Raw genomic sequence first — 19,939 nt, 5'->3', positions numbered from 1 at the left:
ACGCAGTGCGCCCCGGCCTGCAGTGCTGCACCGGAAAAGAGACAGAGCAGGCAGGAGGAATGGAGCCGGGGGATGGTGAGTGTGTGTGTGGGCGGGCAGATGTGTCTGTGTTGGCAGGTGTGTGTGTGTCTGTGTGTGTGGGCAGGTGTGTGTGTGTTTGTGGGCAGGTGTCTATGTGTGTATATGTGTGTGTGTGTGTGGGCAGGTGTGTGTGTGTGTGTATATGTGTGTGTGTGGGGGGGGCAGGTATGTGTGTGTGTGGGCAGGTGTGTGTGTGTGGGCAGGTGTGTGTGTGTGTGTGTGGGCAGGTGTGTGTGTGTGTGTGTGGGCAGGTGTGTGTGTGTGGGCAGGTGTGTGTGTGTGTGGGCAGGTGTGTGTGTGTGTGTGTGGGCAGGTGTGTGGGTGTGTGTGTGTGGGCAGGTTAGAAAGTCTTGCCCTGTTGAACACTACACCTGACTTGAGGCCACCACCTCTTGGTTGTCCAATGTTCTTGCTTCTCTAGGGCTCTTCTCAGATATTCATTATACCAGCTCCCCAGAATACCAAAGTTAGGGTGGGTGACCGCGAGCCCTGGTGGTGGTCATAACTGCGGCCACCCAGGGGCAATACTCCATAACAACAATCCCCTGAGGTGGTGTAGGATGTAAGGACCTATTCACACTACATTCAGCGCTGCATTCAGGTCTTTACACAAGGCTTACAACTGAATCCCTGAAATTCAGGATTGTGCTGTCTGAAATGAGACATCTGAAAGCAGAGCAAATGGAACCTGAAGATTCAGACTTTAGCCTCGGTTTGCCTTTGTTCAAATCAATGGCTATGTCAAGGCACATCTGAATGCCATTTTTCAGGGATTTAGATAGAAGCCTGGAAAGAGGAGATGAATGCATTGCAAAATTCAGTGTGAATAGGCCCTTATATCTGGAGTCTTGATATTGATGCCACATGCATTTTACTTGTTTTTAACTTAAAAAAAAAAAAAACATTATACACACACACACACACTATACATACACACACACACACAGATGTGTGTGTGTGTGGGCAGGTGTGTGTGTGTGTGTGTGGGCAGGTGTGTGTGTGTGTGTGTGTGGGCAGATGTCATTGTGTGATGTCTGTTTGTATGTATTTTTGTGTTTCAAATGTGTTTATGCGTGTCTGTATATGTTTGTGTGTGTGTATGACTGCATGTGGCCTCCTGCTGAGTATAGTTGGCGCAGTGCGGCCTCCTGATGTCTCTGGGGGGGGCGCCGTGCGGCCTCCCGCTGTGTATAGATGGCTACGTGCGGCCCCCCTCTGTGTATAGATGGCTACGTGCGGCCCCCTGCTGTGTATAGATGGCGCCGTGCGGCCCCCCGCTGTGTATAGATGGCTACGTGCGCCCCCCACTGTGTATAGATAGCTATGTGCGGCCCCCCGCTGTGTATAGATGTCGCCGTGCGGCGTCCTGCTGTGTATAGATGGCTACGTGCGGTCTCCCGCTGAGTATAGATGGCGCTGTGCGGCCTCCTGCTGTCTCTGGGGGGAGCGCCGTGCGGCATCTATACTCAGCAGGAGGCCGCACGTAGCCATCTGTACACAGCAGGAGGCCGCACGTAGCCATCTATACACGTATACTCAGCAGGAGGCCGCACGTAGCCATCTATAAGGCGCCATCTATACACAGCGGGAGGCCGCAAGGCGCCATCTATACACAGCGGGAGGCCGCACGGCGCCATCTATACACTGCGGGAGTCTCAGTGCTTTGCAACAGCAGTCAATAAATTCTGCTTGACTAATTCTGAGCACCATAAAGTCTGGTTCGCTTCTAACCTGCTGTCTTCATTTTCAGCTTGCTGAATTCTAACTCATTTACTGTCATTCGAGACGATGCCTTTGCTGGTCTCTTTCACCTTGAATACCTGTAAGTGCTCCACTTAATGTCATATTTTTGATTCTGTTCTTCTTCATCTTTTGGCATGTGCAATTGTATGAGCAAGTATTCATATGAATTTATGACCTACTTAAACCTTTGAGGACCTTAAATTTTATTCAATCAAATTTTTTTCCAGTTTAAAACTATGGGACATATATGTGCCTTGGTCCTCAAAGGGTTTTTAAAGGGGCTGCAAACATAAATACGAAAAAAATAATTCAATTAGTGCTTTTTGTGTTCATTTAATTTTTATTTGAAGTCCATTTTTTTATATACCTTGAAATTAAGCCCTACCCCATGGAATGAAGCCCTACCTACATGACATCTGAGAGCTACATGGATCCCGCTTGTGAGGTGCCTGTCCGTCACTACTATTCAGTTTTAGGGTCCACTCACTAAGCCATATATTCTCTCATGCAAGAGAATAGGGCCAATTATGCTAATGACACTGGGCTCAAACTCTGTCAGAGCTTCAACTCAGTGTGATCCGATTCTCTCGCAGCACAGATATGGAGAAGATGGAGAACTTAATTTCTCCATCTTCTCCATAGTCTCTGTGAGTGTTCATCGGACTGCACTTGGATGACATCCGAGTGCAGTCCAATGTTTTACGTGCACCCATAGACTTGTATGGGTGCACATGGTCCGAATATCGAATGAGATTATTTTCTCATGCCAATAATCGCACTGTCCCATAGTATAACATAGGGCCGAGTCCTATCCGATAAAACATAACATAGCATTCGGCCGTGTTATACGACAGTGTGAGCGAGCCCTTAGAGTCCAGGAATATTTACATGCAGATGATGATATTACTCTCCAAGTGTATATTTTTTTAGGCGAGTTCATAGTAAATGCTTTGCATTTTTGACATGTCATCAACTAAAGAACAAGAAAGATTTAGGACCTCCCCTATAGAGAAACGGAAAATAGTTTGGAGGACTTGCATGTCCTTTTTTATTTATTATGAGAAAATCATAAAAGATCCCGTTTTTTAACCATGCTGTGACTTTCTGCTGAGGGAGAGGGAGAGAGCTGCCCTATTCAGAGTCTGTAATAAGACCTGCTGACAAAAGTGTTGAAGATACAGTCTAATGTGAATTAACAGTGAAAAAAAGTTAATTTAACAAATGGCTTGTATTTTTTTTAATACAAACTTTTTTGTGTTTACAGCTCCTTTAAAGGGAATCTGTCATCAGGTTTTTGCCACCTAATCTGAGAGCAGCATAATGTAGGGTTAGAGGCACTGATTCCAGTAATGTGTCACTTACTGGGCTGCTTAGTGTTGTTTTGATAAAATCATTGATTTGTCAGAAGGTAATTTATCACTAGATGACTAGTAAGTTCTGTAGGACCCCACCCCCATCACTGATCAGTAGATTTCTGTGTACACTGAGCATGGGCAGAAAGCTGCCAATCAGTGGTGTGGGCGGGGCTATACAGAGCGCAGCATTCAGAGAGCTGCTAGATCTGCAGCAGATAAAACGGTGATTTTCTCAAAATGACAACAAGCAGCTGAAAAAGTGACACATCGCTGGAATCAGGGTATCTGCCCCTATATTGTGCTGCTCTCAGATGGGGCCGCACAATTAATATTGTGCCAAATTAATTTCCCGTGAACTATCACAGGGGATCATGTGACATGTCACGTGATAAATCAGGTGTGTGTGTGGGGGGGGGGCCCGCGCCTTCTAAACTGCCCGGGGCCCTTGCTACTCTTAATCCACCCCTGTGTGCCAGTCATTGCACTGGTTACCCATTCACCACAGAATACAATACAAACTCCTCTCTCTCACCCACAAAGCTCTCCACAGTTCTGCACCGCCCTATGTCTCACCCCTCATTTCTGTGTATCACCCCTCCTGTGCATCTAAGACTATCATCCTCCTTAATCCGAACCTCACACCTCCGTCTCCATGACTTCTCTCGTGCTGCTCCAGTTTTCTGGAATTCACTACCCCAAACGATCCGACTGATATCCAACCCCCACATCTTCAAACGCGCTTTAAAAACCCATCTGTTTAGACAAGCCTACCACCTCCACTCACCAACGAAACTCTCCCCTGTCCCCTCCTAAATATTAATCTTAATCTGCCCCTGCGTATTCATCTGTCTCCACATCCGCCATGCACCAAATACCACACGGTAACTGCCCTTAGACGGATACTGGCTGATGAGCATGTTCTTCCTATTGTGTTCCCCCATTTCTATATAGATTGTAAGCTTGAGAGCAGCCGGACCCTCACTCCTCATGTAACTGTGAAATGTGATACATTGTATTGTTTTTTATTGTCTGTATATGTCCCTACTTAATTGTAAAGTGCTGCGGAATATGTTGGCGCTATATAAATAAAAATTATTATTATTATTATTATTATTATTAAGATGTCTATAGAGAAGAGTTGATGACCACGCCCAATTGGCTAGCAAGACTAGATTTATATAGAGGGAAGAGGAGGCCATATGTCAGGAACGGAGAGGAGCAGGAACAAGAGAGGAACATCTCCGCATTCAGGAGAACAGCGGTGTTTACATTATTTCTGGCCAGTGACGGGTCCCTTTTAATATTATCTCTCGGCTTAAATCCTACGTTTATGTGGGTTCGTCATGAACGCTGATTTTCCAGGGTGGGGGACGGCCCGAGCGTTTAGAAATCTGTGATCTCAGACATGCAGCGCAGCGTGTACCTTGCATGATGTGGCGTGTTGTATGATGATCTCAGGGAAGTAATATGCACATGATACAGTGTATTCCATATGGGCCGGGGGGGGGACGATAAGAGCCACAGTTCACGAGGTGGTGTTAGTGGTTGTCATCAGTTGTCAGCCCTCCACCATCTACTTGTGAGGGGTAATAAATTCAGCAATGCCAGGACATACTATCAGTCACACCCTTGGGGAGCTAGGTTACTGAGCACTAATCCCCAGCCTAGCAGCTCACTGATTGCCTTGGGCATGCTTGGATTTGTAGTTCTTCTGCACTTTTCCCTCTCTCTCTTGCATATCGTACCCTGAGTGTTACATCTTTCCGCCCTCTCCCCACCCACACCCTGCTTTATTCTCTCCCTGCGGCTCTATCCATGTGGGACCCACCTCCCACCCACACACAGCTGTGCTCCCCTACAGACCCCCTGCTTTCCTCCCGCTGGCAGCCCCCTGTTTCCTCACACAGGACAGATATGCTGATTATTATCGGTGCAGCTATGCCAGGCCTTGCCCCATGCCCAGCCTTGGCCAAATGCAGGGATGCTCCTTTAAAGAAAACGTAAAAAATCTTCAGTCCTCTTGTGGTAAAAATGGAAAAAAACAAAAACTGCAGCCCACCAAATGCGGATTATTGTACTGAACAACCCAGCTGTCCTGGGCCCCTGAACGTCAGATCTGCTGTCATCTGGTGATTGATCCCCTGTTCCTCTATTGCTGGGTCAGGTGACTGGACGGATTTGCCCTTCAGGATCCTAGAAAAGCTGGGTATCGACTTAACACAGGACCCCTGTTCTTGCGATTATTAAGGGTCTCCGCAGCTGCTGAGATCATACATGTATCCTATATCCTGTGGATAGGTTTTCTGCAAAAGGTCCCCAACTGCGGCTGTGCCAGGGAAGCCGGACGTTCCTGTTTCAGAATTGTTATTGCAGGGCGCATTATATTTGGGCGTGCACTTCTCCATTCCATAAATAAGGGCTGTAAGCTTTAGTGACGACTGACCACCAATATGGCTGTGGTGTCACCACCGTCCAGAGGCCGATCTGTGCAGTAGTGCTGACATTGTCATTGTATCCACTTGTATTCTGAAATTGTTTCCACCGGTAATTCAATGCAACAATGTAGCTCATATTCTCCTATCTAGGCAGGACGAGCACTGCTCATCCTGAGCTTCCCGGTTCATGAATACAATGTTGAAAATCCTATACCAGAACATTAAGATTTCTGTACCGTTCATGGTCTGTGGAAAGCTGGGTGATTAAGTCACAGTAATAGCTGCCATCCATGTTTGGCGCCCTCAATGCAACAGTCTGACAGGAGCATTCAGACTCGACAGAATGGAATGTTACAAAGTTTTACCCAAGAGGACGACTTTGTGTTGTTTTATAGAAAAACATCGACATGACACGGCACTGTCTGCAGCAAAAATGCAAAATAACAGCGACCTATGTATAGGATTGGACATGGCTTTAAAGGGGTCTTCCCATCTTCCAGTAGATTTAATAATAATAATAATAATATTAGCAAATACCTCCAATTAGAAATGTAGTATAGTTCTTCTGACTAGCTATGTCACTTACCCTATGTGCAGGGCGTTGTAGTAGCTTAGGTATCCATGGTTACTGCAATGCTTTGCACATGAGGTAAGCGACATAGCTAATCAGAAGAACTATACTACATTTCTAATTGGAGGTATTTTGCTATTACTTATTAGTATTACTCATACTAATGAATGGGGAAAATCTGCACCAAAAACACGGCATCTATTTTACGCTGCATTTTTCCTGTCGAGATGCAGAAATAGTGCAGAGTTTCTACACCAAATACCAGTGGATATAGACCTGAATGTTCACATTCACTGACAGCAAGCAGAGGCTCATTATAGATTGAAAAGCAAAATATATTCGGAAATTGCAGAACGCTTTATTATACATTATTTCTACTGCACATGGGAAATGTCGGGGGGTGATGTTCCTGACACGAAGGTGACGTCATTCTCCGGCAGCACCCAGACCTTCCCCGTCCCGATCCCGGCAGCACCTTGTCCTGAACACTCAGCGTTGTGTCATCGGATCTCGTCACTGTCTCTGGCTGCGGCTGTCAGACATCCTCTCCTGCTGACTCTGCAAATATCCAGAGACATCGCCATCCAGGAGGTCTCATTGATCCTCCGGGCATTACAACCCTAATGCTTCACTGCGGCTTAAAGGGATTGTCCTCTTCTTAATATTCCTGTGGCACAGAACAAACTAAAGAAAACCAAACCGTAAATAGTGACCTCCCGGACGGACGACAATCAAACGATGTCGGCACTGACATTGCTCATTGCCTGGGAGTATTAGGATTTCTTTTTTATCTTGTTCTGTGCCACCCTATTAAAGGGTCTGTCTGTAGGATCATCCCTCCTAAGCCATCTATATGGGAATGCAGCTCATAGGAAGCTGAGTAAAAGGACTCCTTGATATCTGTGATCTGATGTCTGATTCCAGCTCTGCAGTGAGATCAGGAGAGCGGACTGTCAGTCATTACATGTCTCGCACTGGTAACGCCCCCTTTCATTTACAATAAGCTCTGGAGGCGGAGTCTCAGGGAGATCTATGCCCAGCCCATAGATCATAACAGCTCATTTACATATAAGAAAAATGTTGATTTCTCTGGGATAAGACATCGGATTGCAGATGTCAGGGTATCATTTTATTCAGCTTTCTATGACCTACATGCCCATATAGATGGCTGAGGAGGGTTGATCCTACTGACAGATTCCCTTTAAGAAGGGGTTGTCCAGTAAATATCCATAATAAGTGAATAATAATTTTCCTGATGTAGATTTTGCTCCAGGTCTGCAGCGTCTCCCGTCTGGTTTCCAGGAAAGTCGTCCCTTTGTGTCTATGAACAGAGAGGACAGGAGTAGTAACCAATAAAGGGGCATTTCCAGATTACAGAGGTCTCTGGCCTTAGTGAAAGGGGGGACTGTATTTATCTAGAAGATCTGGGGTCCTCATTGGTTTAGGGGGTCTTTATTTAAGGAGTCTGCACTTACGAGATTAGTTTTGAGTCTTCATTAATTTAGCGGGTATGGTTTGGGGTCTGTACTGGGGTTTTGGGCTGGGGCTCTGCATTTGTTTCAGTGGTTTTTAGGGTGTCTGACGTCTGTAACTACTGAATTGGGTCTGCAGTAGTTTACAGGGTCTGTATATTTTTTTTTTTTAGGGGTCTGGTCTGGGGCTCTGCCTTTCGTAGATATGTTTTGGGGGTCTGTATTTACAAGATTTGGTTGAGGGTTTGCATTAGTCTTGTGGTCCGGTATGTGGTCAGCATTTGTTTATGCCACTGGTATTTACTTTTGGGGTCTGATGAAGGGGTCATCTCCGATATCATGGGTGTGGGGTAGGGTAAAAGCTTGCAGCCATTTTGAACGCAGCTCTGGAGTAGACTAGAGTACATGATCCAACAGATAAGTAAACGTGTAAGTCCGCTGCCCATTATAAGAAGTAAAGTGTAAGTTCTTGTGGACCGTGCTGCCGGTGAGAGCCCCGGCCGACCTTTATCTTGACTTCTGGAGACAACTGGACGCCGTGGGTTTGTGTAATTCTATTTTATGGGAATAATAAAGTCTTGGAGAGATGATGTCACTCATGTTCCATCCATAAAACACTGGCTTATGTTGTATCAGTGGCTGATTGCAGTTTATAGCGTCCTGCTGTGACATGGGAGATGCTCGTGCATGATGTGCGCAGCCCCTCCATGCACACTGCGGGCAGCCCCTCCATGCACGCTGTGGGCAGTCCCTCCATGCACGCTGTGGGCAGCCCCTCCATGCACGCTGTGGGCAGCCCCTCCATGCACGCTGTGGGCAGCCCCTCCATGCACGCTGTGGGCAGCCCCTCCATGCACGCTGTGGGCAGCCCCTCCATGCACGCTGTGGGCAGCCCCTCCATGCACGCTGTGGGCAGCCCCTCCATGCACACTGTGGGCAGCCCCTCCTTGCACACTGTGAGCAGCCCCTCCATCCGCAGCTCTGGTTTCTTGCCATGTGTCATGAGAGATGCGATCCTCCATCCCTCCTCCTGGCAGGGCCACATATATATATTTGTGGATGCTATAAATTCTTCCAATAGCTTTCATACCACGAGGAGAGGGCCCCGGACCGCGCTGAAGATGCTGAGGACGGCTGCTTCTTATAAGGAGCAGATACAGCATCGAGCGTCAGTTAAAAAGAACATATGGAAGAATGCGGAATATATTTTTAGAAAACACCCTGTGATCGATTTCTCTGATCCTGCGTCACTGGAAATTTTTTCAGACCATTTCAAATTCTGTAAAAAAAAATCATCACTTATAAAGGGGCGTGTAAACTTTTACAAATGGAAGCAACGCTCGTTTTGTGTTTACAGCTCATATGCAGACTTATGTTTCCCCACGGTTACAGACTACAATCTCTGAGTAGTCTGACCCTCCACTCCCCGAGTCCCTTCTATGCTTTCACATGTTGCCGCCCAGGTGCATTTTTTTTTTTCATTGTTTTTTGCTTGCGATTTTATAAAAATGGTAATAACTGTTTTTTTTTGCAAAAAAAAAAAAAGGCAAAATGACCATGAAGTGTGACCCCAGAATTATGGATCACCTGCAAACCACAGAAAAGATGGAAAAGTAGTACGCATGATTGCAGCGTCAACTTACACTGAATATGCTTTTAGTCTGTATTCATGGAAACGCATAAGAGCTGTATACAGAAAAGGTTGGGATATTTGTAATCTAGAAATGTAGCTGTAAGGAGTGCGCCGGACGGTGTATAGCGGTCCTTTAGTATAATAGTATTGCGGGACTCCCCTATTTAAGGATTCCCATCTCTGGGTGAAATGGAAGCAGACAGTGGTAATTATCCAGGATATGGGGCACTTCTGGACCACATCTTATTAATCCATCCAGTGCCCATTATAAAATATATCTTTCTTTATTACCAGAGCAACGTCGTTCCGAGGATGTTGCTCCTGAGATTCCTGGTGGTCACATGACATTATATCACATAACCACTGGAGCCAGTCAGCAACCAATGATTGGCTGCAGCCTTCCCTATTCCGTCAGGCCCCTTTTCAGCCTCCTGAATCTCTCTCAGTCCACCTCTGGACTGCTCCCTGCCTTCGCCTGGGCACTTCACGGCACAGCTTGCTCTTTCTCTCGGCAGCACTCTGAAGCATCTTCTTGGGCATATGTTTTGGGGTGTTTTTTTTGTAATATTAGGTGTCTGAAGAATGGACCGATCACTTTTTTCAGCAGCTTCACGGTTTTCAAAGCCTGAAGCAGTTAAAAGAAGATGGAAGATGTGCACAACAATCCGTTCTGACATTGCTGTGCATATTTCACTATTTTTAACATTTATTCCAGGTGGAATCTGCCAACTCGTGTGCACAATTCCTAGCGGGGCGAGTCCTCGGAAGAGGGTGAACGCCAACAGCCGCCCATCGTCAGTCTTCTTTACATACGGGTGTATGTACATTTATACTGTGACGCCTTCAGTCCAAAGGGAAAGATTTTGCTCATAGGAAACAATCAGGTCGCTATTTCCCAGTTATAAACATGGTCACTATGGGATAAATGGAAGAATACTGCAATGTATTAGAAGGAGAAATGCACGTTCAAGTCACGTAAGAACCCCCCAAAAAATGAATAAAAGACAAAGTATAGTGAAAAAAAATATCCAAAGGGAAAAAGAATGTTTAAAAAAGCCTTTTTCATGTAAAAGTAATAATGCACAGGATAAAATTAAAGGTTTTGATAGGGTATGACTTCCAATCTAGAGGATAATTGGCTGGGGGTCCAGTCACTGGGAGCCCCCTACTCATCCTGAGAACTGGGCTGTGTCTACTCCACTCCCATTGAAAATGAAATGTGCCGACGTGCGTTCGCTCGACCACCACTCCATTAAGAAGGGGCTCTTCAGAGCTCTGTTCTCAGTATCAATGAGGGTACCAGCGATTGGACCCCCAGAGATCCGGAAGTTGTACCTTTTTTCATTGATAGGGGGCAGCTTCCAATCTTGGTGCAAAACTTTTCACAGATTATTTATAGCTCATTATGAATAGTGTAAAATAGAAATTTTTGAAATACAATTGTGGACATATTTTTTGCACCTCTCCCCCCCCCACTCACCAAAAGAAAAACTCCAAAATAATTTTTAGACGACGCCATTCAAATAACACTGTACTTTTACTACAGTCACATCAAATCTGTTAGAAGAGAGCAGTGCATTGTGGGACCTCAAATAACAGATCAGCTGTTATGTGGAGAGTCTGACTGCAGGGGTGGAGCTCTAGTCTGTTTCCAAGGTAACCATCGGAATGTTTAAACCACTAGATACATTGTTGCACGGACAATAGATACTGTTATGATCTGCTACAGGGACTAAGGAAAGACAGGAGAACTGTCCCTACAATAGAACTAAACTAGATCCCTACGATGTAACGGGGAACCTGATCCTGCGATCAGACCCGCTAAAGTCCTCGGCTAGTTTGAACAAAGACCTATAGATGTGAGCGAGGGATCCCTACAAGAACTAGGGACTGGGATAAGTTGGACACCTCCTAGCAGAAATAGTAGCAGTCAAAGACAAACACACAACAAAAAGCATAGAGGTCAGAAGACCTAGCAAAACTAACAGAGAACGGCAACAGAGCACCAAGCTAGCTCAAGAGTAGTAAATACAATGAAGTCCAGCAAGACCAGGAGGGCGGAGCCGGATTAAATAGGCAAAAATGGTCATGTGACCAGCAAGCTAAAAAAAACCTAACAGGAGAGTTCTAACAGTACCCCCTCTTCTAAGAGGATCCTCCGGATCCCCTAGGCCCAGGCTTACCAGGAAACCTCCTGTGAAACGCTCTGACAAGTCTGGAAGCAGAAACATAATCCGCCCTCACCCATGAGTTATCCTCAGGTCCGAAACCCTTCCAAGCGACGAGATACTGCAAACTCCCTCTATACCGTCTAGAATTTAGGATGCGGGAAATTTCATATTCCTCGTCCTCCACCACCGGAGGAACAGTGGCAGAGGCGTCACCATCAGACACATCAGCTTTTTTCAACAGAGAAACATGAAACACCGGGTTAATCTTCCAGGACGTAGGAACCTCCAACCTAACAGCAGATTGGTTAACTATCTGAAGCACCTTAAAGGGCCCTACGAACTTGGGACCCAATTTTTTAGAAGGAATCCTCAATCGCAGACTCTTAGAGGACAACCAAACCATGTCACCAACAGCAAACAAAACCTCTTGCCGTTTCCTATCAAAGTACCTCTTAGATTTTTTGTTAGCCTCCTGAAGATTACCATGCACATCCGTCCAAACTCTCTCCAAATCACCGGAAAAACTCTCCTCCTCAGGCACAGCCGAAACCAATTTGGAGAATGACCCAAAAGATGGATGTCTCCCAGAACAACAAAAAAAATTCGAACACCCAGCAGAAGAGGATGTATGGTTGTTAAGAGCAAATTCAGCAAGTGGCAGAAACTCAGACCACCGCTCTTGATTGTCTGCCACAAAACAACGCAAGAACTGCTCAACATCCTGGTTCTTCCTTTCTGTCTGGCCATTAGACTCAGGATGATATCCAGATGAAAATGACAAATGAACTCCCAACCTGTCACAAAAGGCACGCCAAAAACGAGCCACGAACTGAGGTCCCCTATCAGAAACAATGTCAGTAGGAACGCCATGTAGTCTGACAATTTCCTTGACAAAGGCCTTAGCGAGTGTCTTAGCGCAGGGCAGTTTGATGAAGGGAACCAAGTGACACATCTTGCTAAAACGGTCCACAACCACCCAGATGACCGTGAAACCTTCAGAGGGGGGAAGGTCAGTAATAAAGTCCATAGCCAGATGTGTCCAAGGTGCACTAGGAACCTCCAGAGGGCAAAGCAACCCCGCAGCAGGAGCATGCGAAGACTTGGATCTAGCACACACAGTACATTGGCGCACCCACTTAATGACTTCCTTCTGCCATCCAGGCCACCAAAAACTGCGACCCACAAGTCTCTTGGTCTCAGAAATTACTGGATGACCTGCCAACCGAGACTCATGACACTCAACAAACAAATCTCTCCTAAAGGTCCTAGGCACAAATAACCTCCCATGGGGAGTGTTAGATGGGGCATTCTCCTGAGCTTTAAGAATCTCATCCTCCAAAACGGAGTCCAAAGCAGCTATCACAACACCTTCTTGTAAAATGCTCCCCTCTTCCTCCTCAACACCGACCATGGGAGAAAAGCTGCGAGACAAAGCATCCGCTTTAACATTCTTGGTACCCGGGATGTAAGTAACGGAAAAATTAAACCGCGAGAAAAAAAGTGCCCACCTAGCCTGACGGGCATTCAGGCGCTTGGCAGCATCAAGATAGATCAGATTTTTATGATCAGTGAAAACCTGAATGGGAAGTTCCGCACCTTCCAAGAGATGACGCCAGTGTTCAAATGCGAGTTTAATCGCCAGCAATTCCCGATTACCAATATCGTAATTAAGTTCAGTCTCAGAAAATTTTTTTGAAAAAAAGGCACAGGGATGTACTCCATCCTTGTTTTCCTGAAACAACACCGCACCAACCCCCACCGAAGAAGCATCAACCTCAACCAAAAACAGCTTAGTCACATCAGGCTGCATAAGGATGGGAGCAGAGGTGAACCTCTCCTTAAGAAGCACAAAAGCTTCAATGGCCTCAGAAGTCCACTGAACCGCATTAGCACCTTTCCTGGTGAGATCAGTCAGCGGTTTGACAATAATAGAAACATTTTTATGAATTTTCTGTAATAATTGGCGAAACCAAAAAACCTCTGTATCGATTTCAAACCAATAGGCCTAGGCCATTCCTGCACAGCTTGAACTTTAACCGGGTCCATCTCAAAGCCCTCGCTGGAGATAATGTAACCCAAAAAACTAATTCTCTGTACAGCGAACTCACATTTCTCCAGCTTAGCAAAAAAGCGAATTGTCACTTAATAACTGCAATACCTCACGTACGCTCCGTCAATGAGACTCCAGATCCGGCGAATAAATCAAAATGTCATCCAAATACACAACCACATTTTTGCCGATTAAAGGTCTAAGGATGTCATTAATAAGATTCTGAAAAAATGCTGGAGCATTGGTAAGACCAAAAGGCATAACCAGATTCTCAAAATGACCCACAGGAGTGTTAAAAGCAGTCTTCCATTCATCACCCTCCTTCATGCGCAACAAATTGTATGCCCCCCGGAGATCAATTTTAGAGAACCACTTGGCCCCCACTAACTGGTTAAATAATTCAGGAATCAATGACAGTGGGTAAGGATTGCGTACAGTAATTTTATTAATCTCACGAAAGTCCAGACAAGGACGTAAACCGCCATCTTTTTTTTTTACAAAAAAAAATCCAACAGCCACAGGAGACTTAGAGGGCCTAATGTGACCGGCGGCCAAGCTTGTCTGTATGTATTCCTCCAAAGCCTTCCTCTCAGGAATAGTAAGATTAAATAAACGACTTTTAGGAAGAGTCGCTCCAGGGACAAATTCAATGGTACAATCATAATCTCTATGGGGAGGCAAAATTTGTGACTCCTCCTCAGAAAAAACTCTCCAAAAATCCTGAATAGATACAGGTAATTCCCCTTTATCCACAGCAGCAATGCGCCCGTTACAACACTTGTCATAACACTTAGGGCTCCAGGACTTAATTTCATTGGTAGACCAATCCAGTACAGGATTGTGCAATTTTAACCAGGGTAACCCCAATATTACTGGAGAAGGCAAATTATCCAATACCACCAAATCCAAATTTTCTTGGTGAATACCATTAATAGTGAGGGGAAATTCACAGACCTTGTGAGTAACACTCTTCAAGGGAGAGCCATCAACAGAAACCACAGCAATAGGGGATGACAAAGTTTTAGGTTCTAATCTAAGTTTTTCCAAGAATCTCCCATCAATCACATTCAGAGTAGAACCACAATCCACAAATACCCGAAATTCAATTAATTCATCCTGAGCAGCAGTAGTGGCAGATAGGAATACTCCCTTAGAATTTAAACAGGCAATACGGGCATAACTGACCATTTTTTTTTCTTTCTTCAAACGAAGCACACAGTTCTTAATAAAATGACCAGAATTTCCGCAATAGAAGCACAAGCCTTCAGAAAGCCTGCGATCTTTTTCCTGAGAGCGGGGTGCAATCGCCCCAATCTCCATCGGCTCTCCATTGTCAGCACAGACCCTCTCAAGACTCGGAGCTGACATAGCAGAGGATTTGCTCTCATTAACCCTTGCACGCAGTCTCCTGTCCACCCGTATAGCTAATTGCATTGCCTCCTGCAAGTTTCCAGGTGTGGGATAAGCAATCAGTAAATCCTTAACCCTTTCACCTAGCCCTGCAAGAAACAAGCTTTTCAAAGCTGAATCGTTCCACCCCACCTGGGCAGACCACCGACGGAAGTGAGAACAATATTTTTCCACATTACCTGATCCCTGCCTCAAACGTCTCAATTCAGACTCAGCAGATGAGACACGATCAGGATCATCATACAACAAACCCAAAGCAGAAAAAAAACTATCCACTGATCTAAAGCACGGATCACTAGGTTGGAGAGAGAAGGCCCATCCCTGAGGATCTTTGCGCAAAAGTGACATTATGAACCCTATGCGCTGTGATTCATCACCAGAGGATCCGGGTCTCAAACGAAAATACAATAAACAAGCATTTTTAAAAGAAAAAAAATCTTGTTGTTCGCCAAAAAATAAATCAGGCAGACGTACCTTTGGTTCCACAAAATGCGCTCCAGAACAGCTACTCACGTGTTGTTGGAGCTTGGCCACCTCCAGAGAGAGTCCCTGCAAGCGTTGAGCCAAATCTTGAACCGAGACCATGATGGAAAACTGGAGGTCTTTCCTTAGAGAAAAATTTTTTTTTTTCTTTTAGGGCTGGACTTACTGTTATGATCTGCTACAGGGACTAAGGAAAGACAGGAGATCTGTCCCTACAATAGAACTAAACTAGATCCCTACGATGTAACGGGGAACCTGATCCTGCGATCAGACCCGCTAAAGTCCTCGGCTAGTCTGAACGAAGACCTATAGATGTGAGGGAGGGATCCCTACAAGAACTATTGACTGGGATAAGTTGGACACCTCCTAGCAGAAATAGTAGCAGTCAAAGACAAACACACAACAAAAAGCATAGAGGTCAGAAGACCTAGCAAAACTAACAGAGAACGGCAAAAGAGCACCAAGCTAGCTCAAGAGTAGTAAATACAATGAAGTCGAGCAAGGCCAGGAGGGCGGAGCCGGATTAAATAGGCAAAAATGTTCATGTGACCAGCAAACTAAAAAAAACCTAACAGGAGAGTTCTAACAGATACAGTGCAATCACTTTGAGTTGGAAAAGGAAGTTTTCTTAATAATTATTGCACCAGTGAGACCTCCAGTGATCAGGGTGTAATTGTGGGGAAGTCTTCAATCCCTTGCAGCGCCTCCACAGGGGAAATTAAATATTACAACTAAAAATCAAAATCAATAGGCGGTCTGTATATTGCACAGACACGTCGGGGTCTCCAGAGTGAGAGACTCGCTTTGTGGCCGCTTTTTCTCTGACTAATAGATGATGATCCAGATTAAAAGACAACTCCCCCCCAACTGTCTATTTACACAGAGCTAGAAAAGGCTCATAGGCAAATTATCACATCTAGAAACTCAGATTTCATTAACAGAATTTAAAAATGGAAATCCTTCACCATAATATTGTCAATTTTCCATGAACTCCCTTGGGTGGTGCTTACATCAGGAATATACGTGTTTGTGTGATATATATATATATATATATATATATATATATATATATATATATATATATACAGTGCAGACCAAAAGTTTGGACACACCTTCTCATTTAAAGATTTTTCTCTATTTTCCTGACTATGAAAATTCTACATTCACACTGAAGGCATCAAAACTATGAATTAACACATGTGGAATTATATACTTAACAAAAAATTGTGAAACAACTGAAAATATGTCTTATATTCTAGGTTCTTCAAAGTAGCCACCTTTTGCTTTGATGACTGCTTTGCACACTCTTGGCATTCTCTGGATGAGCTTCAAGAGGTAGTCACCGCAAATGGTTTTCACTTCACAGGTGTGCCCTGTCAGGTTTAATAAGTGGGTTTTCTTGCCTTATAAATGGGGTTGGGACCATCAGTTGTGTTGTGCAGAAGTCTGGTGGATACACAGCTGATAGTCCTACTGAATAGACTGTTAGAATTTGTATTATGGCAAGAAAAAAGCAGCTAAGTAAAGAAAAACGAGTGGGCATCATTACTTTAAGAAATGAAGGTCAATAGTCCGAAAAATTGGGAAAACTTTGAAAGTGTCCCCAAGTGCAGTTGCAAAAACCATCAAGCGCTACAAAGAAACTGGCTCACATGAGGACCGCCCCAGGAAAGGAAGATCAAGAGTCACCTCTGCTTCTGAGGATAAGTTTATCCGAGTCACCAGCCTCAGAAATCGCAGGTTAACAGCCGCTCATATTAGAGACCAGGTCAATGCCACACAGAGTTCTAGCAGCAGACACATCTCTACAACAACTGTTAAGAGGAGACTTTGTGCAGCAGGCCTTCATGGTAAAATAGCTGCTAGGAAACCACTGCTAAGGACAGGCAACAAGCAGAAGAGACTTGTTTGGGCTAAAGAACACAAGGAATGGACATTAGACCAGTGGAAATCTGTGCTTTGGTCTGATGAGTCCAAATTTGAGATCTTTGGTTCCAACCACCGTGTCTTTGAGCGACGCAGCTGACAAATACTATTGAGAGCTCTGCTACTGGAAGTGGAAAGGAAGAACAAAGACAAAACAATTTAAATAATAAAAATATGGGAGGAAGAGAAACCAATCACAAACTAAAATGTTTTTATACAAATGCACAAAGCATGGGCAACAAACAAGGAGAATTGGAACTACTAATGCAGGAAAAGGAATATGATGTCATTGGAATCACTGAAACTTGGTGGGACGATACACATGATTGGAATAAAAGGCTAAAAGGATATAACTTATTTGCAAGAAACAGACTTGATAAACGAGGAGGAGGTGTTGCATTGTATGTTAGAAAAGCGTATATCTGCACAGACATTGAAGCTTCAGAGACTGGGAGTTCTGTGGAAACTGTTTGGGTAAGAATACAAGGAGAGAACAACGGAAAGGACACCATTGTAGGCATTTACTACAGGCCACCTGGGCAATCTGAAGATATGGATGAACTCTTTATGTATCAAATGACCAAGTTCTCCAAAAAATACGACGTAGTGGTCATGGGAGATTTCAACTATCCAGACATTTGTTGGGAATCTCTCTCAAGTAAAACTAAGAGGTCAAGCAAATTCTTATCCTCTCTTGCTGACAACTTTATCTTCCAAAAGGTAGGGGAGAAAACAAGGGGATCTGCTACTTTGGATCTAATCCTTATAAACAGGGAGGAAATGGTTGAGGAGGTAAAGGTGGCTGGGACCCTAGGAGGCAGCGATCATGCTATTATAGAATTTTGGATAACTAGAGGAGGAAGACATGTGAAGACTCAAACTTCAAGGTTAGATTTTAGAAAGGCAGATTTTAAGAGACTCAGAAAGAGAATAGGAGGGATCCAATGGCTGGATGTCCTTAAGGACAAAAATGTCCAGGAAGGATGGGAAATTTTTAAAAATGAGATTCTCAAAGCACAATCGTTAACAATCCCGAAAAGTAGGAAGAATGGGAAGCATTTAAGGAAACCAGGATGGATGAACACAGAACTTAAACACATGCTAAAAAGAAAGAAAGAAATGTTTATTAAATGGAAAGAGGGAGACATATCTAAAGAAGATTATAATGCAGTCTGCAGATCCTGCAGGGCACGTATCAGGTTAGCTAAAGCTGACAATGAATTAAGGCTTGCAAGAGATGTCAAAAGCAATAAAAAAGGATTTTGGGGGTATGTCAAAAGTAAAAGAAAAGTCAAAGATGCTATAGGATTTTTACAGGATGAAAATGGAGAAATGGTAAGAGAGGATGTTGAGAAGGCCGAACTTTTTAATTCCTATTTTGCATCTGTTTTCTCTCAGAAAGAAAATGTAACATCAACTGATCTTCACTGTCCTTTTAAAGGAATAGAGGAATCCAAGTTATCTGTAAACAGAAAGATTGTGAGGGAATATTTAGCTAACATAAATGAGTTCAAGTCTCCAGGTCCAGATGAATTACACCCCAGAGTACTGAAGGAGATCGTAGAAGAAATTTTAGAACCACTCTCCATAATCTTTGAAAATTCTTGGAGAACAGGAGAAGTCCCAGAAGACTGGAGAAGAGCAAATGTTGTTCCTATCTTCAAAAAGGGGAAGAAGGTGGACCCAGGGAACTATAGGCCGGTGAGTCTGACTTCTATACCAGGAAAGATCTTTGAACAAATTATTAAACAACATGTATGTAAGTACATGGATAAGAATGAAGTGATTAACCAGAGTCAGCATGGGTTTGTAACTAACAAGTCATGTCAGACTAACTTAATTTCCTTCTATGACAGAATCACTGACTGGGTGGATCAGGGAAATGCTGTAGATATAGTATATCTTGACTTCAGCAAAGCATTTCACAAAGTATCTCACACCATCCTTATTGAAAAAATGATCAAGTAGGCAATGGACCAGGCAACTGTTAGGTGGATTCATAACTGGCTTAGTGATCGGACTCAAAGGGTGGTTGTAAATGGCTTCACATCCAGCTGGATGAATGTCTCAAGTGGGGTACCACAGGGCTCCGTCCTGGGACCTGTATTGTTCAACATCTTTATCAATGATTTAGATGAAGGAATTGAGGGTAAACTGATTAAATTTGCTGATGACACAAAGCTAGGAGGGATAGCTAATACTAGAGAAGAGAGAGAGAGGATTCAGAAAGACCTAAATAAACTGGAGCAGTGGGCAGCAACCAACAGAATGGTTTTTAACAGGGAAAAATGCAAAGTACTACATCTGGGCAATAAAAATGAAAAAAGCATATACAGAATGGGAGGAATAGAGCTAAGCAACAGTACATGTGAAAAAGACTTAGGTATACTAATAGATCATAGACTGAACATGAGTCAACAGTGTGATGCAGCAGCAAAAAAGGCAAATACAATTCTGGGATGTATTAACAGAAGCATACAGTCTAGATCACGTGAAGTCATTATCGGTCTTTACTCCTCTTTGGTCAGACCTCTTCTGGAATACTGTGTACAGTTTTGGGCACCACATTTTAAAAAAGACATAGACAAACTGGAGCAAGTTCAGAGAAG

The 19,939-nt window shown here is 44.2% G+C and overlaps 1 protein-coding gene across 2 annotated transcripts in view; it reads left to right on the top strand.

Moving 5' to 3' along the window:
• FAM131B (family with sequence similarity 131 member B) overlaps nt 1-19,939 on the top strand; it is a 281,063-nt gene continuing 261,124 nt past the window's right edge. For both annotated transcript variants that reach the window (XM_073684777.1, XM_073684775.1), the window contains exons 1-2: nt 1-75; nt 1,832-1,903. In XM_073684777.1, the coding sequence (XP_073540878.1) occupies nt 1,870-1,903 (34 nt within the window). In that variant the 5' untranslated portion in view covers nt 1-75; nt 1,832-1,869. The remainder of the gene's footprint in view (nt 76-1,831; nt 1,904-19,939) is intronic.

The sequence above is a fragment of the Phyllobates terribilis genome, unplaced genomic scaffold, assembly GCF_046119375.1.
Source record: "Phyllobates terribilis strain yellow unplaced genomic scaffold, ASM4611937v1 Scaffold_5__5_contigs__length_657084704, whole genome shotgun sequence".
Classification (NCBI taxonomy): domain Eukaryota; kingdom Metazoa; phylum Chordata; class Amphibia; order Anura; family Dendrobatidae; genus Phyllobates; species Phyllobates terribilis.
Note: the sequence above shows the minus strand (reverse complement) of the source record. Positions and strands in the feature narration are given on the sequence as shown.